Source organism: Pithys albifrons, chromosome 3, assembly GCF_047495875.1.
Source record: "Pithys albifrons albifrons isolate INPA30051 chromosome 3, PitAlb_v1, whole genome shotgun sequence".
NCBI classification, from domain to species: domain Eukaryota; kingdom Metazoa; phylum Chordata; class Aves; order Passeriformes; family Thamnophilidae; genus Pithys; species Pithys albifrons.
In genome coordinates this window covers 9547628-9570665 of record NC_092460.1, presented here as the reverse complement: position 1 = coordinate 9570665, position 23038 = coordinate 9547628, and the positions used below count along the sequence as shown (strand labels likewise).

At 35.9% G+C, this 23038-nt stretch overlaps 1 protein-coding gene across 1 annotated transcript in view; it reads right to left on the bottom strand.

Annotated features, from left to right (window-relative positions):
- CFAP20DC (CFAP20 domain containing) overlaps positions 1-23038 on the bottom strand; it is a 66944-nt gene that overhangs the window by 1473 nt on the left and 42433 nt on the right. The window contains 2 exon segments of the mRNA XM_071549694.1: positions 2388-2479; positions 22332-22538. Coding sequence (XP_071405795.1) covers positions 2414-2479; positions 22332-22538 — 273 coding nt within the window. The 3' untranslated portion in view covers positions 2388-2413.

The following is a 23038-nucleotide window of genomic DNA, read 5'->3' as shown; positions in this document are numbered from 1 at the left end:
CCCTGGTTTGAGTTAGGAATCAGAAATTGTTCAGACTCACCAGGGGAATACCTCTTTCCCTGTGTGCCTTGAATTCATACCGAATCACAATTACATTGCATCCAGGACTAGCTGGATTTATACCTTTATAGCAATAATTCCCTGTATCTGTTTTCAAGTGACCAAGAAGAGAACTTATTTTTCTAGATGTATCTTGTTTTTAAAGTTAGGCTCCTTTCTTTTAGCATCTCACAAGACCCTGGCATGTATTTCAAGGCATTTCTAGGTGTTGCAACAAATTTCCAATGGCAGCTTGGAGTTTTCAGTTTTGAAATATGAAAACCTCACTTCTCTCCCCCTTCTTCCTAAACAGAAGTACTATTGAAATTAAATGATAGTCTTCTAAAAAACTCAAATAAAGTGTAATAGTTGTGTTAGAAAGCATCTTTCTGGTTTCAAGTGGTACATCATGTGCAGCCTGACCATATGTAGGAATGACCACAGTAACTGATAAACAGGTCATCTTCAAAGAAAATTTCCATAGCAGTTTATGCTGCCACCACTCACACTTCTGGGGTTGAAGCTGCTTGGAATTGCATGAAAAAAACCCTCTTTGCAGCTTAATTTGCATATCATGGTGAAAGCAAAATCAAAGCTTTTGTTCTTAAATCACTAAAAATTAAATGGTATTTCAGGTGAGAAAATAACCTGACTTTAAATGAAAACTTGGATCTGTGATATACATTATAGAGGGATGAGTATTTTTTTATTCTGAGCTGACAGAAGACTGAAGGTAGTTTGTACCTGTGAATATGAATACCTGTCATATGAAATGAAACACTGCCCCACTAAAATCAGGGGAGGTGTTGTTTTTCTGGAGAAAGACTGGATCAAAATGTCTAAACCCAGATAACAAAGAATAGAGCAGACATGTGGCTTCTGAACTCTTAAATGATTGTACAAATAACTGCATTGTTATATTATTATGAGATAGAAAAGTTATCAAATTACAAATATCATACCTACACATAAGTTGGAATTTGCCTGAAAAAAGGCACAAAAATAAAAAGCGTAAGCAAAAAGCTCCATTATATAGACATTTTCTGTTCTCCAAATGTACAGTCACAGGCACATGAGGTAAAATATTTATGCTTAAAGGAAAATAAGTTTAGGAACAATTCATAACAGAGTTTGGAAATTCTAGTGTGAATAACAGAAGAAATACAAATTCCCAAACATACTTCTTTTTAAAAGCTTTTTAAAGATAATACAATTTACAAAAATTATAACTTTACTGCAGCAAGCCCTGGATTTCATAATACTAACATAAAAAAGTTCTCTGGAACCTATCACAAATTTTTATCCCACATGCCTTTAATTCAAGGATTACTGCCCAATTCTCTTTGGCTTATTCAGGACCCTTAACACAAGGTGTTACTTGATTCTTCAAAACAAGGTCCCTTCCTGACAGCAAAATTCTATTCTGCTGTCATAAACAATTACAAATATAAGTCTATGAAAATATTGCCAAATTGAGGGGCATAATTTATTTTGGACAGTAAATCACTGAGACATCTTTACCCCTCTGGCAGCTGAAATATACGGGTCAGATTTATGAGAGTTCACAATGAATTCCTGAGACTTGAAGAAAAATGTAGATGTCTACCCTGGAAGTGTCCAAGGCCAGGTGGGACGGGCTTTGAGCAGCCTGGTCTAGTAGAAGGTGCCCCTGTCTGTAGTAAGAAGGGGGTTGGAAATGGATGATCTTCAAGGTTCCTTTAAGCCCAAACCATTCTATGGTGACTCTGGTGATGCCTTTATCCTGTTTCCTAAGGTAACTGATAAGAAAAAAGGGCATTTGAAGAAAATAAGGTATTTTCTTTATTCTATTGTTGACTTTCCAGCTTCAATTAAATTCTTTGCTATTCTCTAAGCAAACACCATTAACAACCAGAAGCCTGTAACACTGGTGACAACAGTCCTCGGGAAATCAGGTTAAGATTTCATTTAAGGGTAAATCTGAAATTTTTCTTCATAAGAGAAGTGTCTCATGCAAGTATAATTGTGCCTCTGAATAAGAATGTTTAGTCTTTGTGTTCTTTCTTATGTAGGTCTGCCATCCCTATTAGCATAAATTCCTTATTTTAAACAAATAAGATGTATTTTTTATGAGTTAATCTGTATAGTGCCAGAACATTAGGAAACTGCAAGTGCATGTTATTCTAGCAAAGGCAAATAATACTGCATGGAAAATTCTGCTACCTTGATCTGAGAATAATAAATAAGAGAACTTGAAACCAAAAAGTAGTGGTATAGAAATCTATGAAAAGGCAGCACCAGCACTGCAAAAAACCCATTTAGAAATGTTTTTCTAGCCAGGTTCTTTCATTATCTTCATAAATTCTTACCTTGAATACTCTGTTTTGTTGGAGATTTAGTGTGCTCTTCCAGTTGTTGGCTTCCAGGAATGATGGGGGGACTGAATACATTCAACCAGTCTCTGAAAAATACAAATCAAAATATCATTCATAGAAGTACAGTTTTTATTCCTATTTATTGTAATTCTTTTGATTATTAAGAAAAAAAATTCATAGGATTGTCAAAAAATTTAAAGGTTGTCAAGTGTGCTGAAACAAAATCAAGCTAGATTTTATTATTATAAAAATAAACTTTACATTTAATACAATTGTTAAACATTAAGGCTTCCTTCCCTTCTCAGCCTTTTCATCTGTTCTGTTCACACTAAAATCTGTGGTTTAAGTCAGGTTTGCTTTGCACATTTCAGCTGGAATGGCACTCTCAGCAGAGGGTGTACATGAGGTGTGATCCATAATCCACAGAGCTGTACTTAGAAAGCCTCAGGACTCAGGAGAGTCTTCTCTGAGGAATAAAGACATGGAATGAACATCATTATGTTTGATGAGAAACTATGGGGGTCAACTTGATTAGAAATCCTTACCCCTTTAAGGAAAAAGGCTCAATGACAATCCCAAGAGATGGGTTTGGTTTGGTTACCACTGACTTGGCAGTGCTTGGAGCCCCTGTAATCATGCAGGTGACACAGGAATGGTACATCATTCCCTGTCTGGATGGTTGGTGAGTTAGAGCTGAGCTTAGACATGAAATGGATACCACTAACAGTTTTCTAAAGAGGAAACATTGCATTGAGTCAAGATGTTATTGCTGATATGGGAAAAAACATTTTTAGGCAACTACATTATGAATAACTCTTTATAAAAATGTCATATTTTTATAAAATTTATGTTATAAATAAAAACTTGTTATTGAGCATAACATTATTCTAGCTACTGGCAAGACTACGTAGAGGGCTCCTCTCATTACAGCTGTCACGTATCTATTTTATAAAGAAAGAAAGAAATGGTAAAGATGGAATCTTTATCATGGAGAAGAAAGTACCTTCTTCACCTATTCTTCACCTAACTTAATGGACAATTTTTGTCTCTCCTGGACACTACTGTGATGGCTTTTAAAAATGATTTTCACATTATTATACACTCATGTGAAGTTCAATGTTCATTTCACACACACCACTTTATGAAACACTGTCTTTGATTGTTATAGTTCAGAGAAAGGAAAACAGAACAATTGTTTTTATTGTTATTGTTGTCACTGAGTTTTATTGCAAACTGAAGTTCAGTGACAAAGTCACTCATATTATACTATTCATCAGAGAAGGATTGCCCTGGAAGGACACGTCAGTCACAAAGTTGACATTCCTTTTGCAGGTGGCCACGTCTTGCAATTCTTTTCACATATGAAACTAATCCCTGCACACTGTGCACAGTTGATGTTTCCTTAAGTTCTCATCTCTCCTCTTCAGCAGTCAAGACCTGTAACACATTAAGGCTTCCATGTAATCATTGACTAGACTAAATAACTGCAAGTTAACACTTGAGAACAGAATTCGAGGGATCTCAGTGAATCATCTCATTTTGATGGAACCAGATCCATCCTTTTTGACCAACCTACTTCACTGAAAGGCAAGAAGAATGGAAGGGAGCAGTGCAGATCTAAGGAGTAAATTAAACTTGATTTGGGGTTGATTCAACTTATGTCTGGCCATGGCTGTTCCAACAGCTGGCACAAAAACATAATGCATATGAACTTGTGCCAGAGGCTGGGGAGATTGGCCAGAGCTGTACAGGCAACTTCAACATCCATAGCTTTGTCGAAAGGGGATGAATTTTTCCAAAGCTTGGCAGCTTTCTTTGCAATGCTAGACTGTAATTGTCTCAACTCAATTGTCCACATCAAGAAAACAGGTAATGCACTTCTATTTTCCGAAAAGCCTTCATGATCTCATGTACACGTTGCTTCTGTCAGAGAAATCTGGCAAGGCTCAGTCATCTGGGATAATTGATAAAATATGCCAACTGTTTTTTTTTTTTTTTGGTTAGTATTTCTGATACTTCTGGACACGTTACTGATTTCACATCATGTCCCATTGCCATGTACACATAATCTGGGGTGAATCAGGGGACAACCACCTATCTGTTTGCAGTCAAAACGGAAAAAACTAATTTTCCGCCTCAGGAAACAGAACTGCTGGTGTAGAAATCCAGCAAGTAGCATAGCAGATTTCAAGGAGGAGATATTGAATTTTCCATCATTTCAAAATGTAAAAAAATATGTCAAAATTTTTTTACACCATCATATTATTTTCACATATATGGCCAACTTCACAACCAATACTGCTCCTCTTCTGCTGTTCAGCTGCCAGTGAGACCTGGTGCAACTAATCCACACAGCAATATGCTTGCCCAGACTTCTCATTATTAGCTCTCTGTCACTGCTCACCACGTCTGCATTCCCTCAACACAGCCAAAGGCTCTTTGTTTACACCAAAGCTTCAGAAGTTTTTAGGAATAACAGCTAAATGCATGCTGACATCCAGTGGCATGGAAGAATGTGTTTTTCATTTCTGTCACTTGCATGTGTGGTTTGTTCTGCCCCAGAGGCAGAATAAGCTGAGCACTGGAATCTGACCATGCTCACAGGACGTGGTCTGAGAGCACAAAGCAACATCCCATTCCTGACTCTCTACAGTTGCACTGAACACACCAAGTGGTGCAAGGAGAGAGGAAAGACAGAGCTCACTTCTAAAGAGAATTATCTGTAGACCAACAAATACAGCTACAAGAATAAAGACATTTTGGAGCACATATGCAGTTCTATAGGTCTGGCACAAAACAGAAGAGTTTAAAGGTACATGTCTTTCATATAAAACATGTACCAGAGAATTTCTAAAGAAAATAGTTGGCACCTGGAAAACAGAAAGGATGTTAGTAGAAGGGAGAGAAAGATAATAAGGCAATTACCTCCAATGGAAAAGAAAGAGGCAATTCATTGAGAGAACACTGAGGGAGCGAGGTAATGCTGTGTCATCAAACCAGTATTTCTGCTAAATTAACAGTTCTTATTATTCAGGAAATTGATGAATTTTAGTTTGAAGTCTCATCTCTGGATGATCTGTCTGAAATATGAAGTCTGGGAAATCAGAGATAGGATGATTTGTGAGTAGGTGGGTGATTTTATCTTTGATTTTGTCTTCATTTACTGGAGTCAATTCTTGTGTAAAGGAGTTACTCAGTTTCATCTTTGTATTTGTTTTGATGCACCTGGTTCAGCAGATGAATGATTATTTTCTCTAGGAGGTGCAAGTGTGAGATATAGGAATTTTGATGCTTTAAGTGAGGCAAAGGAGTTTTTATATATGACAGAGGCAACAGAGATGTGTTGCCAAGTTTAATAGTTCTTGTTAAGACAGTCTAGGTTCAGATCTTGTTTTTTTCTCTCAATGTCCAGGAAAAACCAAATAGTTTTGCTATTCAGCTCCCACAAGCATATGTATGTATGTATGGCCAAACTTCACAAACAAAGATTTGGGAAGGGCTGTCCCCACGTGGGTGTGCCCTTCCAGCCTGCGCAGTGGATTTTAGGTGAGGCTCAGCATGCGCAGAACTGGCCCCACCGTTTAAGTCCTGAGGTTCATCTGCCACGGCCAAACGAGCTTGGATGGTGCCAGTGAAGTCCTCAGGACTAGAACCTACAGCCCCCGGCATTTCCCAGGAGGTCTCCCATCCAAGTACTAATCCGGGGCTGACCCTGCTGAGCTTCCGAGATCTGACGGGATCGGATGTCAGGGAGGCATTTAACTGCCCGGTACCAAGACAAGCAATCAAAACATTATTGTATTAGGGATTAATTGTTAATATTACTTTTAAGGTAAAAAAAATTACAAAATATATATTAAAAATGGGTTATTACCTCAACAAGTTAGCTAGCAATGTCTAAACTTTTCCTAAAATCTTGAAAAGAATTTTTTAGAAAATCTCCTGTGTGCTGAAATCTTCTTGGCCAAATTGCAGTAGAGAGCGAGTGCTGGCAGTTGATTGATGAACTTCTGAGCAGTGGGTTTACAGGGGTAATTCTGGCAGATGCTGCAGTCCAGCAGTCACAACAGACTTTGCCACAATGAAATCTGCAGTTCCTTTTAGGAAGCAACTAAAGCATGTGTGTGTATGTGTGAGATGTGTTAGACAGAGGGTATGCGTTAATTTTAATAAAACATCCTGAAAAATTTGTTAGACCTTGACTAAAGGTCAAGACCCATCCTGGAGACAACTGGCAATATTCTGAGAAACACAGACTGTGGTTTCCGTTCACGTTTATTGTGGTTTTATTCTGATAGAAAAAGAACATATATTTTTGAGAACTTACTGGTTTATCTCCTCAAAACAGAAAAGTTAATCACATATTCTGACTAATTAGACACTCTATTTATGCTATCAATGCCTCCAGCTGTAATCAATACAATCAATGTGCAACAAACTATCTTAAGCTTTCCTGGTAACAGTGTGGAATGCCAAATATTATCTTTTGACATTGTGAGCTGAATTGTAGGAAAGCTCAGAATGAATTCCACACACACTCACAGTATCATGTACCTCTAATGCTTGCACTGAAATTCTTCATTGTTCTGAAAGATATTCTCCACACCAAAATATAATACAGTTGTTATATAATCTCGTTACATTTTTCTTAAAGAAATTACTTGAAAATTCTTAGAAAAAACTTTCAGATAATAATGCTTATAAATTGAACTATCACATGACAGCTGAACTGTGATGGAAAGCAAAAGAATCTTTTGGACTTCTGAAAATGGTTTTCAGTTTTATGACAGTATGTTAAATTTTGCAGAAAACCAGCATCCATCAGCAAAATCTGTTGAGAAAATTAGTGATGCTTTATTAAGTAGCACTTACCAATGACAATGGATCAAAATTATTACCATGAACAGAAATCCTTAGAATCAGAAGGTTTTCATTTAAATCTTAATGAACACCTTTGATAGCTTGGTTTTTTTACAGATATTTTTGCAGATTGAGAGAGTGAGAAAATGCCAAATAATTTAGTATAAAGATTTTTAACATTGCTATGAATTGAGACAGCGTATTTTACTGCATTCCTTTTGGACCAAATTTAATTTGTATTACTTAAATCAATGGGATCAATTAATCCATGTTATTAACAAAATTGAAATGCTTCAAAGTTTTAGTATGGTTTCATCCAACAATCTATACAGAAATGAAAAGGAGTATTTATTCAGCCTTGGAGCATGCTTAGTAAGTGCAAGGCCAGGGCTATACACTGCATGAACTCAAGAAATGAAAAAACAGCATCAGTTTCGTATCACTACAGAGACATCAAATTGTCAGACTATTAAGCACCTGAACTGTACAATCACTAAAAATTCAAAAGACGGTATTTAACTGTATAAATTATTTAGTAAATCTTTATGAACATGAAAGGAGAACTGACTTGTTACTGAGTGATACTAAGAGGAACACATTTGCTGAACTACAGTGAATTATGTGACCAACTCTGTGGAGGGCCAGAGAATGCCAATGTATGAATCAGGAGTGTAAAAATATTTTAAGGAAAAAAAGGCCCAATTCTTGACATCCTGTGCAACCATCACCTTCAATCTCAGCACATGCTTCTCTTTGTATTAGTAACATTTAGTACCACATGAAGCAAATTCTGCTGCTAAGGCTCAAAGTGAGTGAGTTATGATGCATTGAATACGAAGTACCAGCTCACATCAAAAGTCTGGTCCAGGATAGCCTAAATACTCAGTTCAGCTAAGATGAAGACTTTTTTTTTGTTTGTAATTTTAATTATATGCATTTAGAAAAGCTTAGTAGACACTATCTGTGTTCTTAGATAAATTAATAAAACTCACCCAGCTTTGCAAGGCCCATCACCTATTCCCCAGTAAAACTATTTTGGAGTATGAGTTACTTATTAGGCTCCTCTAGATTAACAGGTCTGAATTTTTAATTATTTACATATCTGCTGAGCTTCATGCACTCATGTAACTTAATTAACTTAAGCCAGATTACCTATACACACCTATTTATTTGGGTTCTACTGTGAAATAATGATGTATGCATAATGGAAGGTTTGGGTTTATTTTTTAATAGAAACAAACTGTTCAATAATAGTTCAGTAGTGAAGGAAGGACTTATGTAGGCTATTAATAATGAGATTTGTTTGAGTTAAGCACAAAATGCAATAATATTATTTTGAAGATATATTGAAACTAAATTTCAGGTCCTGCAACTCCATAAGTTCATAGTAATTATGAAGTCACCTGAGACTTAAGTTGTCCATTATTGTATCTAAAATGCTTTAAACAATTCAATTTTTTGAAAATTCATAAAGCTTTTACATAAAAATTCCATAAGCCAATAAAAATTCAATATTAGTTTATACATCAGTAAGTGTTCAGTGCTACTCAGTTCCAGGTGGGAAAACCAGCATCTTTTAAATGAAAAACTGAGTGAGTGCACAGAAGCAGAAGAAGATATACTACCAAAAGAATACAGAGTATACTTATACATACAAATCAAGGATTTTTGAATGCACATTTTAATAAAAATCTTGAAAAATAACATAAATTTATGTGTTCATAAGACTTTTTATGAATTGAAAGTTCTACTTTAGGAAGTACTTAAGGGCAATCTGGCAACACATTGTTGATTAAAAAAAAGCAAGCCATGAGCTACCTTGTATTATTCTTCTGGAGTGCTACTGTAGTTTCAAAATATCATTAAATCAGCACAAACCAACACTTATCATTTCCTGCACATTTTTCACAGTGAGCTGCATTCTGACTATGAGTAATCTGTTAATCTGTTCTTTGCCTCACAATCCGTCAAAATGACAGATTCATTCCATCCCTAATACATAATATCTTCATTTACTGCAGGCCTTACTGGAACTTTCTTTTTTCCTAGCACCACGATTTAGAAAATCACAAGCATTTTTAGAGAATGCCTTTTCCCTTCCTCCAAACTACTTCAGCAAGTCCAGCCTGCCAAACTCTGTACTTCTAATGGAGGCAGAAATCTCCTTAAAAATAAAATCATTTAATTGTCAATGAACTAATAACTAAACATGGGATCCTGAAAGGTGTAATTGCAGTTATGCAGGAAACACTTGAATCTGCTCTTAAAGTCTTAAATTGGCAAAAGAACTGTCTTATGGATGCCAGACTAGATTTAAGGATAAGAAAGGAGATGTGAATTCTACTTATTAGACAAGGTATTTAGATAGTGTAAGGTGCTACTGCAAGTTGCACAGTATAATCATGTTAACTAGTATTTGCTAAAAATCTGACCTGTTAATGCTTTCCAGTTCTTTCAATTTCAAAGTTGAAATGACAAATTTGTGTAGGTTATTAAAAACATACACAGTCATCTACATCAGTCTAAAAATATGAATGACCTGAATTCAGAGGTTTAACAGCCTAGTAATTAATATATTGTGCTATTTGGTCAATATTTTATAGTTAAAAACACAAAATTTCTATCATAGCCTCTGTTAAATGGAAGGAACATTGGATTTTACCTAAAGACTGAACCTCTAGTTCAGCACAATATTAGCTTCTTGGCTAGATTAGAGTCTTGATAGTCATTAGCAATATAAATGGCTCTAGCAGAGAAAACCAGTGTTTTAACATCTAATTTAAATAAAATACTAGCTCTTTCTTCCTTGCTAGTTTTGATTCATTTATCAAAAGACCAGCTGTATAAATTGGAAGTAATGAATTTGCAAAGGTGTGTTAAAATTCCTTCGTGCTAATCTAATCTCAGCAAGTAAATTCTAGTAACTACATCAGATACCCATTGATCAGTGAATCAAATGGATTTTCACATCTCAGAAGTGTCCGTTAGGTGGGATGTGCTTCCTTTTTCACATATTTTTAACAATTAAATAAACCATTAATTTTTAAAACTATATTTTAATGTTTCACCAGTTCAGGAAGCACCTTAATCTAGTACCTAACAAATCTTGTTGAAATGAAAATAATTCCTTTTTCCATAGCCAGCCACCAAGATCATCCTACTGTTCTGTGCATCCTGGGCGCAGACTGCAGCCCATCAACTTTTAATGGATCGTAAGGAGGCAGAGGGCTTTTAAAAATCAATGGAGAGACATCACTCAGCAGAGCATAACTTTAATATTATCAAACTTGTTAAAGGTGAATTTTTTTAGTCTGGAAAAACTCTCTTGTTTTTCAGAAGAGTTAAAAAAAAAGAAAACTGTGCAAGAAAACTTTTTGTATATTAATGCAATGAATGGTACGAAAGTGGAAACTGAATCATCAGCACGAAGTAAGCACTATGCTACCTCAGTTTAATTCTTCAAAAACATGAAGTTTTGTCCACAACAAATGGAAAATAACATTTAACATAAAGGAATCAAAACCAACAGTCTTGCACAAATGATACTGGAATAACAGCACCATGGGTTCTTGTGCCCTTGGAAACCCAGACAGTTTTTCTCTGTAAGAAAATGCTGTAGAGAAATGGGATGTTGGTCAAAGAGTCTGATTTGTCTGTATTTAAATAAGCTTCAAATTCAGAAGAAGAACAGAGGAATAAATATGTATTTCCAACTGAGTACTGAAGGAGAGACTGCAACAGTCTAGTAACAGGGAATCCCAGACTTCTTAAAAGAGAACACCTGTCTCTTCCTTTCAATCTAAGGCATGTAAGATCATTTATTGCATATTCTCCATCTCTATATATAAGTAAGGCCAGACACCTTTGTTTGAAGGCCCAGGAATATCCAGAAAAAGTGTGGAACCAATAAAAATTACTCTCAGTTAGTTTTGAAGCTATGGAAAGAAAAAAAAGAGCTAGGCTATTTCACATTAACAGAGATATAACAGGCTATTACAGCATGTTTGGAAGTATTTGCCATGTTTTGTATGCAAACTTTTAGTGTATATGCTGCTACATTTCCATGTTCTCAGATTCCCATACAAGGGAAAGCCATTTTTGAATTATTTTAACAAGCTTTAAAACGACCTTTCTGCAGCTAAGTTCTTTACCATCATGATTAAAAAATGTAACCTGTTCAATTAGATGGTTCCTGTGCCATTTGCTTCTTTTGTCATGTTCTTTTTCACACACATTATGACCTGACAAATGCAGCAGAACTTCACTAATTCAGATTAACGACTGGGAGATCTATTGCAAATTATTCTGTGGGTAAGTAACTGAACAAGTAAAATAAAAACCAAAGTACATTTTGTGGTACATTGTTCTTGTTCACTTATTTTGACAACTGTTGTGTAATTTTATACTTCATAATGTAATATTGTCTGTTTTGCAGAAGTACTGGGGTTGTATGGCATTGATCCTGTAATGAATCATAAAAATAAATATGCTACTTTGTTTGCAAAACTGAGACTTTAAATGTGCTTCTTAACTAAGTTTTTCTGCTATTCAAAACTTTGCTTGGAAATACAAGAGACAAAGACCTTTTGCATCTGAATTTCACAGCATGGGTGTTGTAGAGGTTCTGGTGTACTGCAACTAAATGTTACAGCTCCAGTTCTTCTTTTACAGCCCAATTTTGCAGGTGAGTTTAATCCTACAGGATCTCTCAATGCTATAATAACACATGCACCAGCTATTGGAATGTTTAGTTTTCATCTGGGATGGATGACAGTACTTGAATGGCAGTCTCAAAGCTGAACTTAATATTTGAGAGTTTATCATAGATGTGGTTTGGTGCTGGATTCACTGATATTATGCAAATAATGCAAGTTTCAGGTGCCACGATAATGGCAATATATATGGCAACAATTGGTTCTGAAAAAAGACTTCTTTCAAAAAAAAAAAAAAAGAAAGGATTTACTTCCTAGGACCCAACAGAGTAGTCAGTTACACACAAAAGGAAGTGTTCATGATATTTATAACTAACTAATTTTTAACTAATATATCTAAATTTTACCAATAATCAAGTCTGAAAAGAATTTTAAAATGCATTTAGTTAAAGGAATATGTTTATCTCTTTCATGATTCTTTACCTGAACTATTGTGCATGCATATAATTGCAAAAATAAGAAAATCCCATTTTTGATGAAGTAACAATTAAGGATTTGAGTTCTGCTTTTTTTTCCCCTTAAGGTAAGACCAAAAACTTTTTCTGTAAAGTGTATTGTTATTGTCCTCCTCAAACACTACACTCCACATCAATGAAACATTTCATTAGTGATTACAAATCTCAAATCTGTAACATTTACCAAAAAAAGGGAAGCAAATGTTATTTGCTTTTCTTTGCATCCATTTTGTAGTTATTTAGTTTTTTTTTTTTGGGGGGGGGGCTGTTGGATTATAGAGGAAAGAATAATGATGACATCCCAATTGGTCTAATGCAACAAATGTAGGTTACAATAAGACATCTTGCTGTAGTCAGCTCATACCAAGCCCACGGGAAGTGAGGTCAGTGACTATTAATCATTTGTCAAAGACTGCAGGTCCTTGCCAGCCAAGTATAGATACAAAGAATGTTATTTTACATCCACAAGTGGCAAAGTTACAGAAGAGTTAAACCACTGCACAGTGCTGACACTTTTTATAGAGAAAACATAAATCTAGACAAAATACTGTCCTAAATTGCACCATATTTCCATTTAGAAATTTTAATAAACACTTCATAATATCATTTGCTTTCCTTAAAATTTTAGGGAACTTGTCTGCCCCTTAGTTTTAAGAGGCTTCTTTTGTTCTTCACAACAAAGCCATTGATGGAATCTAACTAATATAAACACAAAAAATCCGCTGAAGAAGCAATAGGCTTGCATGTACAGAGCCGATAAATCTAGCTTATTTTACAAGTTAGCCACTGGACTGGCTTGAGGATGTTCCTGAATGCTAATGCTTCAGAGCAACTCTGAGACTCACTTTTCACAGCAAAACCTATGGAGATAAATAATCTCCATGGACACGGGTCAGAAGGGTATGGGGAGGACCAAGAAACTGGAAAGGGTAGATTAGAGGTCATAAAATGGCATCTCATTGCTTCTTCAGATTCTTGCTGGAATTTTGGGGCTAACAATCTACATCATCAGCTACAGATGGACTCAGTCTCAGTGAGGATGCTTAAGACTCCCCTCCTGCACTGGAAGAAGTAACATAGATAGTTACAGCTTCCTATTTGGAGAGAAGGAAGCAATTCTAAAGTTCTCCCAAGACCACAGTGCATCAGTCAGTGGAAGTGCATGGCCAAGGCTTGAACACTGCACATCATCTTGCTCTTCTGGCTCTGCAGCCTCTGTCCTCGCCTGTCTCCTTTCATTAACTGGTTCTGTGCCTTGCAGAGCAGCACAATGTGGAGGTGATTTGTGCTGCAGCAGCAATATCCTTGGCAGACTTATGACCTTCCTCGGCAGCACCAATGGTCAATGAGTCTAGCTGGGCATTTTTATTGACCAAATTTCCATTATCTTCACAGCAGCTTTCTTTCCTGGCTTGTTCTTTTATCTTATTATGGACAGAACCAACATTTACTGGACAATGGCTTCCAGATTGGTCTCTTTTCATTTCCCAGAAAATATCACTACTACACTTCTTAAAGTTACTGGAGACCTGTCAAATTCTTTATCACTCTTTACAACTATTTGTTGATTCAGTAAATGCATCACATAACTGTCTTCATGCCATGGCATTTACACCCACACATGTAAAGAGGATGTATCAATTTTACAAATATTCCATGTGTTCCCTACATAGCTATAGCAGGCTTCCAAAGTTTTAGTAGTTTTCTAGTTGCTCATACATTACCAGTTAAAATTGGCTTTAAAATCAGCTTAGGAACTAAGTTATAGGATGACCATTAATTTTATCTCCCTCTCATTTAGATACACATCCTCTGTGAAAAACATTACAGAGTTTTCCACTATAAATGAAAGGTAATGATGTGAATAATGGTATTCAAGTCACATCATCTTCAGTTTTTATATCATGATGCAAACTGACCTCATAATTTTGTCATCTTCTGTATTTACAGCCCAATAATGCTATTCTGGCAGTTCACAGGGGCTACTGAATTTATGAGGCACTTGCAAGTCAGGTATTTTACGAATACTTCACCTGCATTTCTCAAAAATGATTTCTAGAGAAATTTAAGTCTACTGTGTGCATTGGATTAAAACAGTGTAAGAACTAGATCATAATTTATACTATTGTGTTTTAAATTTTATTATATGTAAATGCACATTTTCATTGTTGATCATATTAACTAAATATGACAAAACACTTTATTTTTACAGATAGTGATGTTTATTCTGTTTTTCAGTATATAAAATGTATAGAGTACCAAACTGCTTTAGCACATGCATAAAAATACCTTAATAAAACCTGATTCAACCAATGTATGGACAAAAAGAAGACAATGTAGCTTGCACTAAAATACAGGCAATTCTAATGTCATCAGAACTGTGAAATCGATTCTGGAATAGAGGCCAAAGTGCAGTCTGAAGGTACCTGCTGTTGTACTCTGAGAACTACAGTCAAGTGTCTCTGTTCAATTCATCCATTCAACAATTCATAAAGAGATGGTTCCTTTGATAAACATCACCCAAGACAGAGAGGTTTTCTAGACCAACATAAGCATTTTGATTCACATGTGAAAGGGAACAGGAATCCAGGATTATAGTTTAACTCCAGTAACATATTTTGTGCAATAGGACACATTTGACTGCAGGCTGCAATAACTGATGCATCTGGATGAACTTGCACAGAAAGTTTCATAGTGTTCACTTCATAAAATCTAACCAGAAGATTTTGAATCCATAAAAATATGCATGGCAAGTGAGACATGTGGCTGAAAACATCTGTATGAGGAGAAACACGTAATATCCTGTGCAACTGCCTGGCAGTGTGCTATCATAAAATATCTCAGACTGGATAAAACATAAAGAAGTTGTACCTGAAATGTCCTCTCCTCCTACCCCTCCAAAAACACATACACATTGCCCAGTTAAAACTTGGATGAACAAAATCCACATTAATGACACCAAGTGGAAGTGAAATAGGACTGCTATTTAAAATAAGCACACCTCTTGTTCAGGCAGTTAAAAAATTGACAAAGCGATGTTAGGGTTTCACAGGTACAAGGCAGTTCTGAAACTGGTCAATTAATCTTGATTGTCTCAATAATCTCAGTTTGATTAATTCTCCTTAAACACTTTCTTCCCTTGTCTTCATCTCACCTCACATTACAGTCACAGGGATTTTGTTGCTGATTCCAAACAAAACAAATCAATCTAAAAACCAGACAGACAAAAAACGTTGTAGATAGGATACCGTTGAACTATCCCACAGTGCTCTAACACCCTCTCCTGAGCGGGCTATTTATTGTAAAAAAAAACCTTCTCAATAAGTAACATTAAAATCTTTTGGAACAAATGGATTTCCTGACACCTACACATACAGAATTCTAGCTCTAAGCCTTCAAAGCAGAGAGGCAGAGAGGGACAAAGAAATGGACGAGCGAAGATGTACGTGAGATGAGGATGATTTGCTGAAACACGCATCAAAGCAGATGTAGGAGCAAGGCTGGTGTCAGATACTTTAAATACACAGTGGTATGTCCAAAACATGCAGAATTCAGTTCTGCGTTCTCAGACAGCACAGACATTCTGCAGACAATGACTAAAATGAGCAATAAAGCCCTCTGAGAGGAGGTTGCAATTGAAAAGAGATTGAAGATTAAATCAAAGAATGTCACATTTAATATTCAGAACGCTCTAACTGAATCCTTACTGCCTGGGCTATAAATGGAATCTTACCGTGGGTTGCAATGAGAAAGTGGGCTCATTTCTCTCTGATAGTGATGTTCCTGACTGAAGGGCTATGGAAAACAAAAAATAATAGAACTTTTAAGGATATGTGAGAGATCTTGTATGAGCATACACATTTACAGCTTGGGATATTAGAATTTTACAGTATTTTTTCTTATCTGTGAAATTAAAAATGGATATTCAGATCCTAACTGTGCAAAAGTACAACTTTAAATAGATGATTCTTGTTGGTGTGGAAATAGATACGAATTAAGGAGTTGACGACACAGTCATTTCTCTACTGCCTGTGAGAGTGTCGAGACAGAGTCAGGAAACTTCAGAGACAGAAAGTGGCAAAGTCCTGTTGGATAGAAGAGTCCGGACTGGATATGTGTAGGAACCATGGTGCAGGAACTCTCAGCAGGATCTGTGCACTTGAGAAAACACTGAGCCAAACTAAGAGGGCTGGCAGGCACAGTTCCTCTTTCCTCAGAAGCATCATCTCAGCAGTCCTAAATGAAGTTTGCTGAAACACATATGATTCTCTATGGCACTGCACCTCTGAAACCTGGATGAAGCTGTTTATGAATAGCCAACAGTGGACTATATGAATATTCATACAAAAGATGGTAATTTTCCACGGTCTTCAAATTTTACCTACCCATGTTAAGTATGTGCCCCAAAGGCTTCAAACGACATTTGGTTTATGGCATTAAAAACAGTTATTTGAAAGAAAGATCAATATTCATAAACTGGTATAAAAATTCTAAAATTCTAAAATTCATAAATACATTTTCTCTCAGAATATATATAGTGCTCCCCCTGCCCTTATCACACCCCTCAAAATCAGCTCTAAACAAATCACTGATGCAGATGCATAAGATGCAAAAGGAGTGAAAATATAAGCATACATTAACCAGACTTGTACAATTTAGTACATGAAATGCTAAAACAACAATAAGTAATTTTTTAAAACAGAAATCAGTATAAAAATGAGTTTATTCTCATAGTTTTAGAAAATGGGAAGGGATGTTGTAAAATATATGTTCAGGATGAATGCCATCCTAATTACTGCCCAATATGACTCACTGCCTGGTGGTGGATAGTGCAATTCCCAGATGATGGCTAGTCGAAGATTGAGGACGAGACAGAAAGTGAGTTAGTCAGTCTATGAACCGGAATATCTGTCTAAATAATTTTTAGCCTCATTTCATAGTAAAGAATACTCTGCTTTAGTTTTGCAATTTGACTTGATGTGAACAGATCCCTCCAGGGGTTGTCAGACTGAGCTCTCCGTTGGAATAATTCTGGGTTTAAATATCACTCCTCTTGTCTGTCAGACTTCAGTTCTGCCAGACCATTTCTGTGTTAAGTGGCTTTCTTTTCTGAAAACTCACAAAGGAGGCCAGAGGACCTTGCACAAATTAAGTATGAATCTGGAAGTACTCTTTCGAATATTTTGCAGATCAAGACTTATGTGACTGAATGGGTATTTAGGAAGTTGCTTGGGGAACAAGTAATCCTGTCTGTGAGTAGTCCTTTATTTGAAAGATGGGTCTTAGTGGTGAGCAAACTACAGAGGTTGCTAATGCAGCATTTTACCACTACAAGCTCCCAGGATACACCAATGAGCAATGCAGGACAATATTCCTTCTCCTTTGCATTTCTGACTGAGAGACAGGGACCATATGCAATAAGATAGCCTGAATTCCCTTAGAGATGAGCTTTCTCCAGAATGTTTGTGTTATATCTGCAGTGGTGTCTGAATTGTGGAAACAACTACCCAAGAAGCTGAATGGTCCAATTCCCTGACAGGCAAGAAGGTCTTACTGGATCTTCAGAATAAATCAAGGCATTTAAGCAGAAATGTTTTGTAAACATTGCAAATTTTCTTGGATAAATGTGTGTATATGTGGGTATAAACTTCACATTAAACTCTGCAATATATAGAACTATGTTTTTCACAGTGTTGCAAAGTTAATGTGGATAGACTTTAAGATTTAAGAAAACATTCAGGTAAGACATGGTTCAAATAAAATATTTTAAAATATTTAGTTCTACATACACATAATTTTGTTTTGAAACTGTACCCCACACACATTTTGCAAGAGTTTACAATTCTCCTTCAAAGTAAATACATTTTAAAATAGAATTTTTCACTTTATAACTCATGGCTATGCTGGGTAATGTATAACATTCAAAGTGATTTTATTCCTTTTTGGCTGTCATAGTTTACAGCAGCTGCTAAAAAACCTACATTTCAATGTTTTCTCCTGACAGCATATATTCAGTTTGTGGTAAACTATCACAGAATATAAAAATACAGTTTTAGTATTATCTGTTTTATAGTTGTTTAAGGACATCTGCTCCAGCTGGAACTTAGCAATATGATTGATCTACGTGCCTTTACATCCACAAGGACTTCTCAGACTCATTAGAGTCAGGAACATGACAATTTTCAATGAATCTGGAAAACAGATCAAAAATGATAAGTGATGAAAAAACCTCTAAAAATGTGTTTTATATATAAAATATTGCTTTGATATATAAATTCACTATTTAACATAATTATACCCTGCCCTGCTTTGCAAGACATCATAGGTTTTTCAAAATGAAAGATACACAAAAAGCTGCCTTCTGGTGGTGCTGTTGCCACAGATTCCACTAAAGGACAAAAATATATAAAATGAATGAAAACTTGGAAAAAAAATACTCCTTATTTATCTTTGAAAAAGCATAAGAGAAAGCAATAGATACTAGTGATTTAAAGAATCAGAAAGATATAACCTGGAAACACATGTAAGCATGAAACTTTAATCATTACAAGAATTTCAAGCTGTCCTTAATTTCTCAAACTACAGTAAGAGGATTATTTCCATTTCTTTTCTATATACTGCACTGCTAAAATCATTTCCCTACATAACTTGAAGATGGCTACAGATATATATGCATCTTTTTATTTATATATATTCTTATATAGCTCTCTATATATCTTTTTATCTATAGTTTATATTTTATATATATATATATATATATATATATATATATATATATATATATATATATATATATAAACTTTTCTGCAGTTTCTACATCTGATTTTTGATGAACTAAGATTTGCAAATTCTCTTGACTCAACTCAAATGATGGTGGTACTAAAGATCAGTGAGATCAAAACAAATTTGCTTTTATTCTACACATCTATATTTTACATTAGATATAAAATGAATAAAAAAGAACATTTCTTTAAAAACTGGAAGCTGAAGAAATGATGAGTTTACTAATACTGGAGGATGAAGGGATTGAGAGCAGCCCTGTGGGGGAGATTGGAGGTGATTCTACCCCTCTACTCTGCTCTCATGAGACCCCACTTGGAGTACTGTTTCCACCTCTGGAATCCTCAGCACAGGAAAGACATGGACCTGTTGGAATGGGTCCAGAGAAGGGCTGGAAACATTATCAGATGGCTGGAAGACCCCTCCCATGGAGACATGCTGAGAGAGCTGGAGTTGTTCAGCCTAGAGAAGAGAAGGCTCTGAGAAGATCCTATTGTGGCCACACAGTACCTAAAGGGGATTATGAGAAAGATGGGCACAGATATTTTAGTAGGGCCTGTTGTGAAAGGACAAGGAGCAATGACTTTAAACTAAACCAAGGTAGACTTAGACTAGATACAACGAAGAACTTTTTCACAATGAAGGTAGTGAGATATTGGAATAGATTGTCCAGAGAAGCTGTTCAAGGCCGGGTTGGATGGTGACCTCAGCAACCTGGTCTAGTGGAAGGTGTCCTTGCCCATGGCAGGGGGGCTGGATTAGACAACCTTTAAAGGTCCCTTCCAACACAAACTATTCCATAATTGTATGATTCTAGGTCTTACATGAAGAGCATGCATGGCAAATGACTGTTTTGTTTCAGATAACCTTTTGAATACTGGCACAGCATTGCTATACTCAGAGTCTATTGAAATGTTATAAGCATAACAAAATATACTAAAATTTAACAGCGGCATACCAAAAATTCCCCCAACTATTCTTTTAAAAGCTTCTGTGCTAAAACAGCTTGGGGTGATGAAATAATCACCTTCCTTAACAAAAGCTGTTAAAAACCTTCTTACATACTAAAGGTCTAGAGAGTGAATTATCACCCTCACATAAGTACTCTGCATTTTTCCAAATATTGGAATAGAATTACATCAAGCAGTGTTAAAACACACAAGTCCATACTAAAAAAAAAAGCGTATCACATCTATGACGATCTGATGCTCTGGCAGATATCTCAGAAAGGAAATACGAAGTGCAACAATAGATTCTGTGGACTAACTAGCATTGAGCAGTTCTTCTTCATAAAGGCAGAGGTAAATGGGTAGGGAAGACCTGGAAGGCTGAATTCCTTTGTTCTTGTGAGGGACTAAGTGGTTAGTCCTTTTCTGAGCAAGATTAGGTTTGTTTCTAAGTTATCTCTCCTTGGCAATGAGGTTCTTGCCATTTAATCTTAAAACCTCAATGTCTACCTTGGAAAATGGAGAGGAGAAATCTGACAAGGCTGTATGTGTAAGGCACACCAACACTTCAGTCAGATGAATGAAATGTGAAAAACTTCTCTCTCAAAGACAAATGTCTTGCCTCTTACACTTGAATTATGTAGAGAAAGATGGGCATAAAGGACTGTTATGAAAAACTACAACTATATTAAATTGCAATTTAAATTACTATCCTATCTAAACACTTTTTTTCAGGCTGATGCTATTAGTCTGAAGCTATAGAAGCTGATCAAGGCAGTAAGATCAAAGAATTGTCTTTGCAATCACACTGTTCTTCTCCAAATACTGGACCAGTACATTTCACTTTAAAAGTTCATTTTGTTTTAGTCATGTAATTTGTATTAACCAAACCTGACGTGTCTAAATATTCTTATCAATGTTCGTATAATTAAACTACTAAAAAATTAATAAGACTGCTATTCTCTATGTTTAATTGAGTTCCATTTGTCCAGCCTTCCAGATTTACACCATGTTTGAGTCTATTTAGTGAGTACTAAGAAAACGCATTGGAAATATGATTAAGTCAAGAAAATGTGCAGTGTTGACGTATCTCAAATACATGTTCCTCTGATGTCCTGCAAAATATTACCCTCTAAAATAAGTTTTTGTTTGTCAATTATCCATTTATCAATACATCTCTTCTCATTTGAAATCTTCAATGCAGCACAAAGTTCCAACCCTGTTGATCATTCACTATGGAAGATTGTTGCCACAGGCCTCTCTTTGGGCCCTGCAGAACCCTGGAGGTAATTTGTGCCCAGCATTTTAGAGCATTTACTCTACAATAGCTTGTATTGGGGCAACACGACTGTGTTTATTCTTCTAACATTGGATCTGCCTCTGAGAGTTGTGTTGGTGCTTTGCTCAAGCCACATTCACTGTTTATTATGGCTTCAACTATAATAAAATAACAGCTACATTGCTGATATATAAATGGAGTATGAGGTTATCTAGTTTTACAGCAGCTCTTGCAAGTACCTTTATATAGTTCCTGAAGTGTTATTCTGTGATTTCATACATTCAGTACTTTTTGCTGGACTGTAACAAATACTCTGCTTCTTATACCAGTACTCTGTCACATAGTGCAGCTGTGTGTGATTTTGTACCACTTTGTACCAGGACAAATAATGATACGAAGTGTAAAATACATAATGATCATATACTAAGGGCTGAGAACTACTGCAGCTTTTTGCTGCTGTTCACCTGCTTCAGTCCTTTAAACATTTAGCTTTTCAGTAATGAGACTCTATGATTGTATGAAGCAATTATTTTCCATTACTCACACTGCAATGCAGCTGCTGACTGGTATATCTGGGTTTCATTCATTTTGGAACTATTTTTAAGTACTATATCACACACCTGCAAGTTGTCAGCCACTATTGTGACAAGCTGTACAGCCTACACGATTATTCTGGCTTCTAGGAAGGAATATATGTATGGTTTGCTCTTTATCCATGGTAGTACTACAGAACCTGCTGGAAATGCCTATGTCTTGGCAGCATGTCTTACCTGAGAAGTTCAAGAAGCCTTTGGTGATGGTACCTTAAATTTCAAGGCTACTCAAAGAAATTTTAATATTCAAGACCCCAGAGTCTCAGAATTGTCAGAAACTACATAGAGAATATACTGTGGGTTTAGACTTACTGGTGGGAAAGAGGAGGTCCAAGTTGCTGTATCATCATCACTGCTTGTGCTTATGCCAACATTGCAGGTATCAATCTGTGACGCGCTCAGCCCGTGAGAGATCCCAGGATCCCCTAGTTCTTCATTCTGCTGTCTCCTCATGCTGGCCAGCATCTGTAGCTCAGATGAACTCAGACTATCTGAGCTGTAGTTTTTTGAGTCATAGTCCTATGAAATAAAATGGAAAAGTCAACAATATAGACAGGATCACGGAACAGAATAGATGAATGAAACACAGACCTTGGAGAATCTCTCAGAGAATCTTCAAGAAGCTACAATATTAAAAGAGAAACAAAATGTTTACTAGAAAAGATTGCTTAAAAAATTCTGTTCAGCTATGAAGATCAAGCATATTTACATGTAACTACAGGAAGGAAGGACACCATAAACACTGTTATAAACTGCAGATTGGATCCACGGTGTTTGGTGAAGTAGCTGTTCCACTGCAATTAAAAACAGAAGTTAAAAGCAGGCTTTAAAGAAGTTCTAAAATCCAGCAGCTACAATTGCTCAAGCATTAAATGCAAATCTTGAAATAAAGCAAATCACAGTTATCACAGTATCATCAACACCATTGATATAATAGTTATTGGTCAAGCACAGGATAAAATTTTTCTAGAAAGCTACATGTCAGCACTAAATTTCAAAAGTTATTTTGACAATTTGCT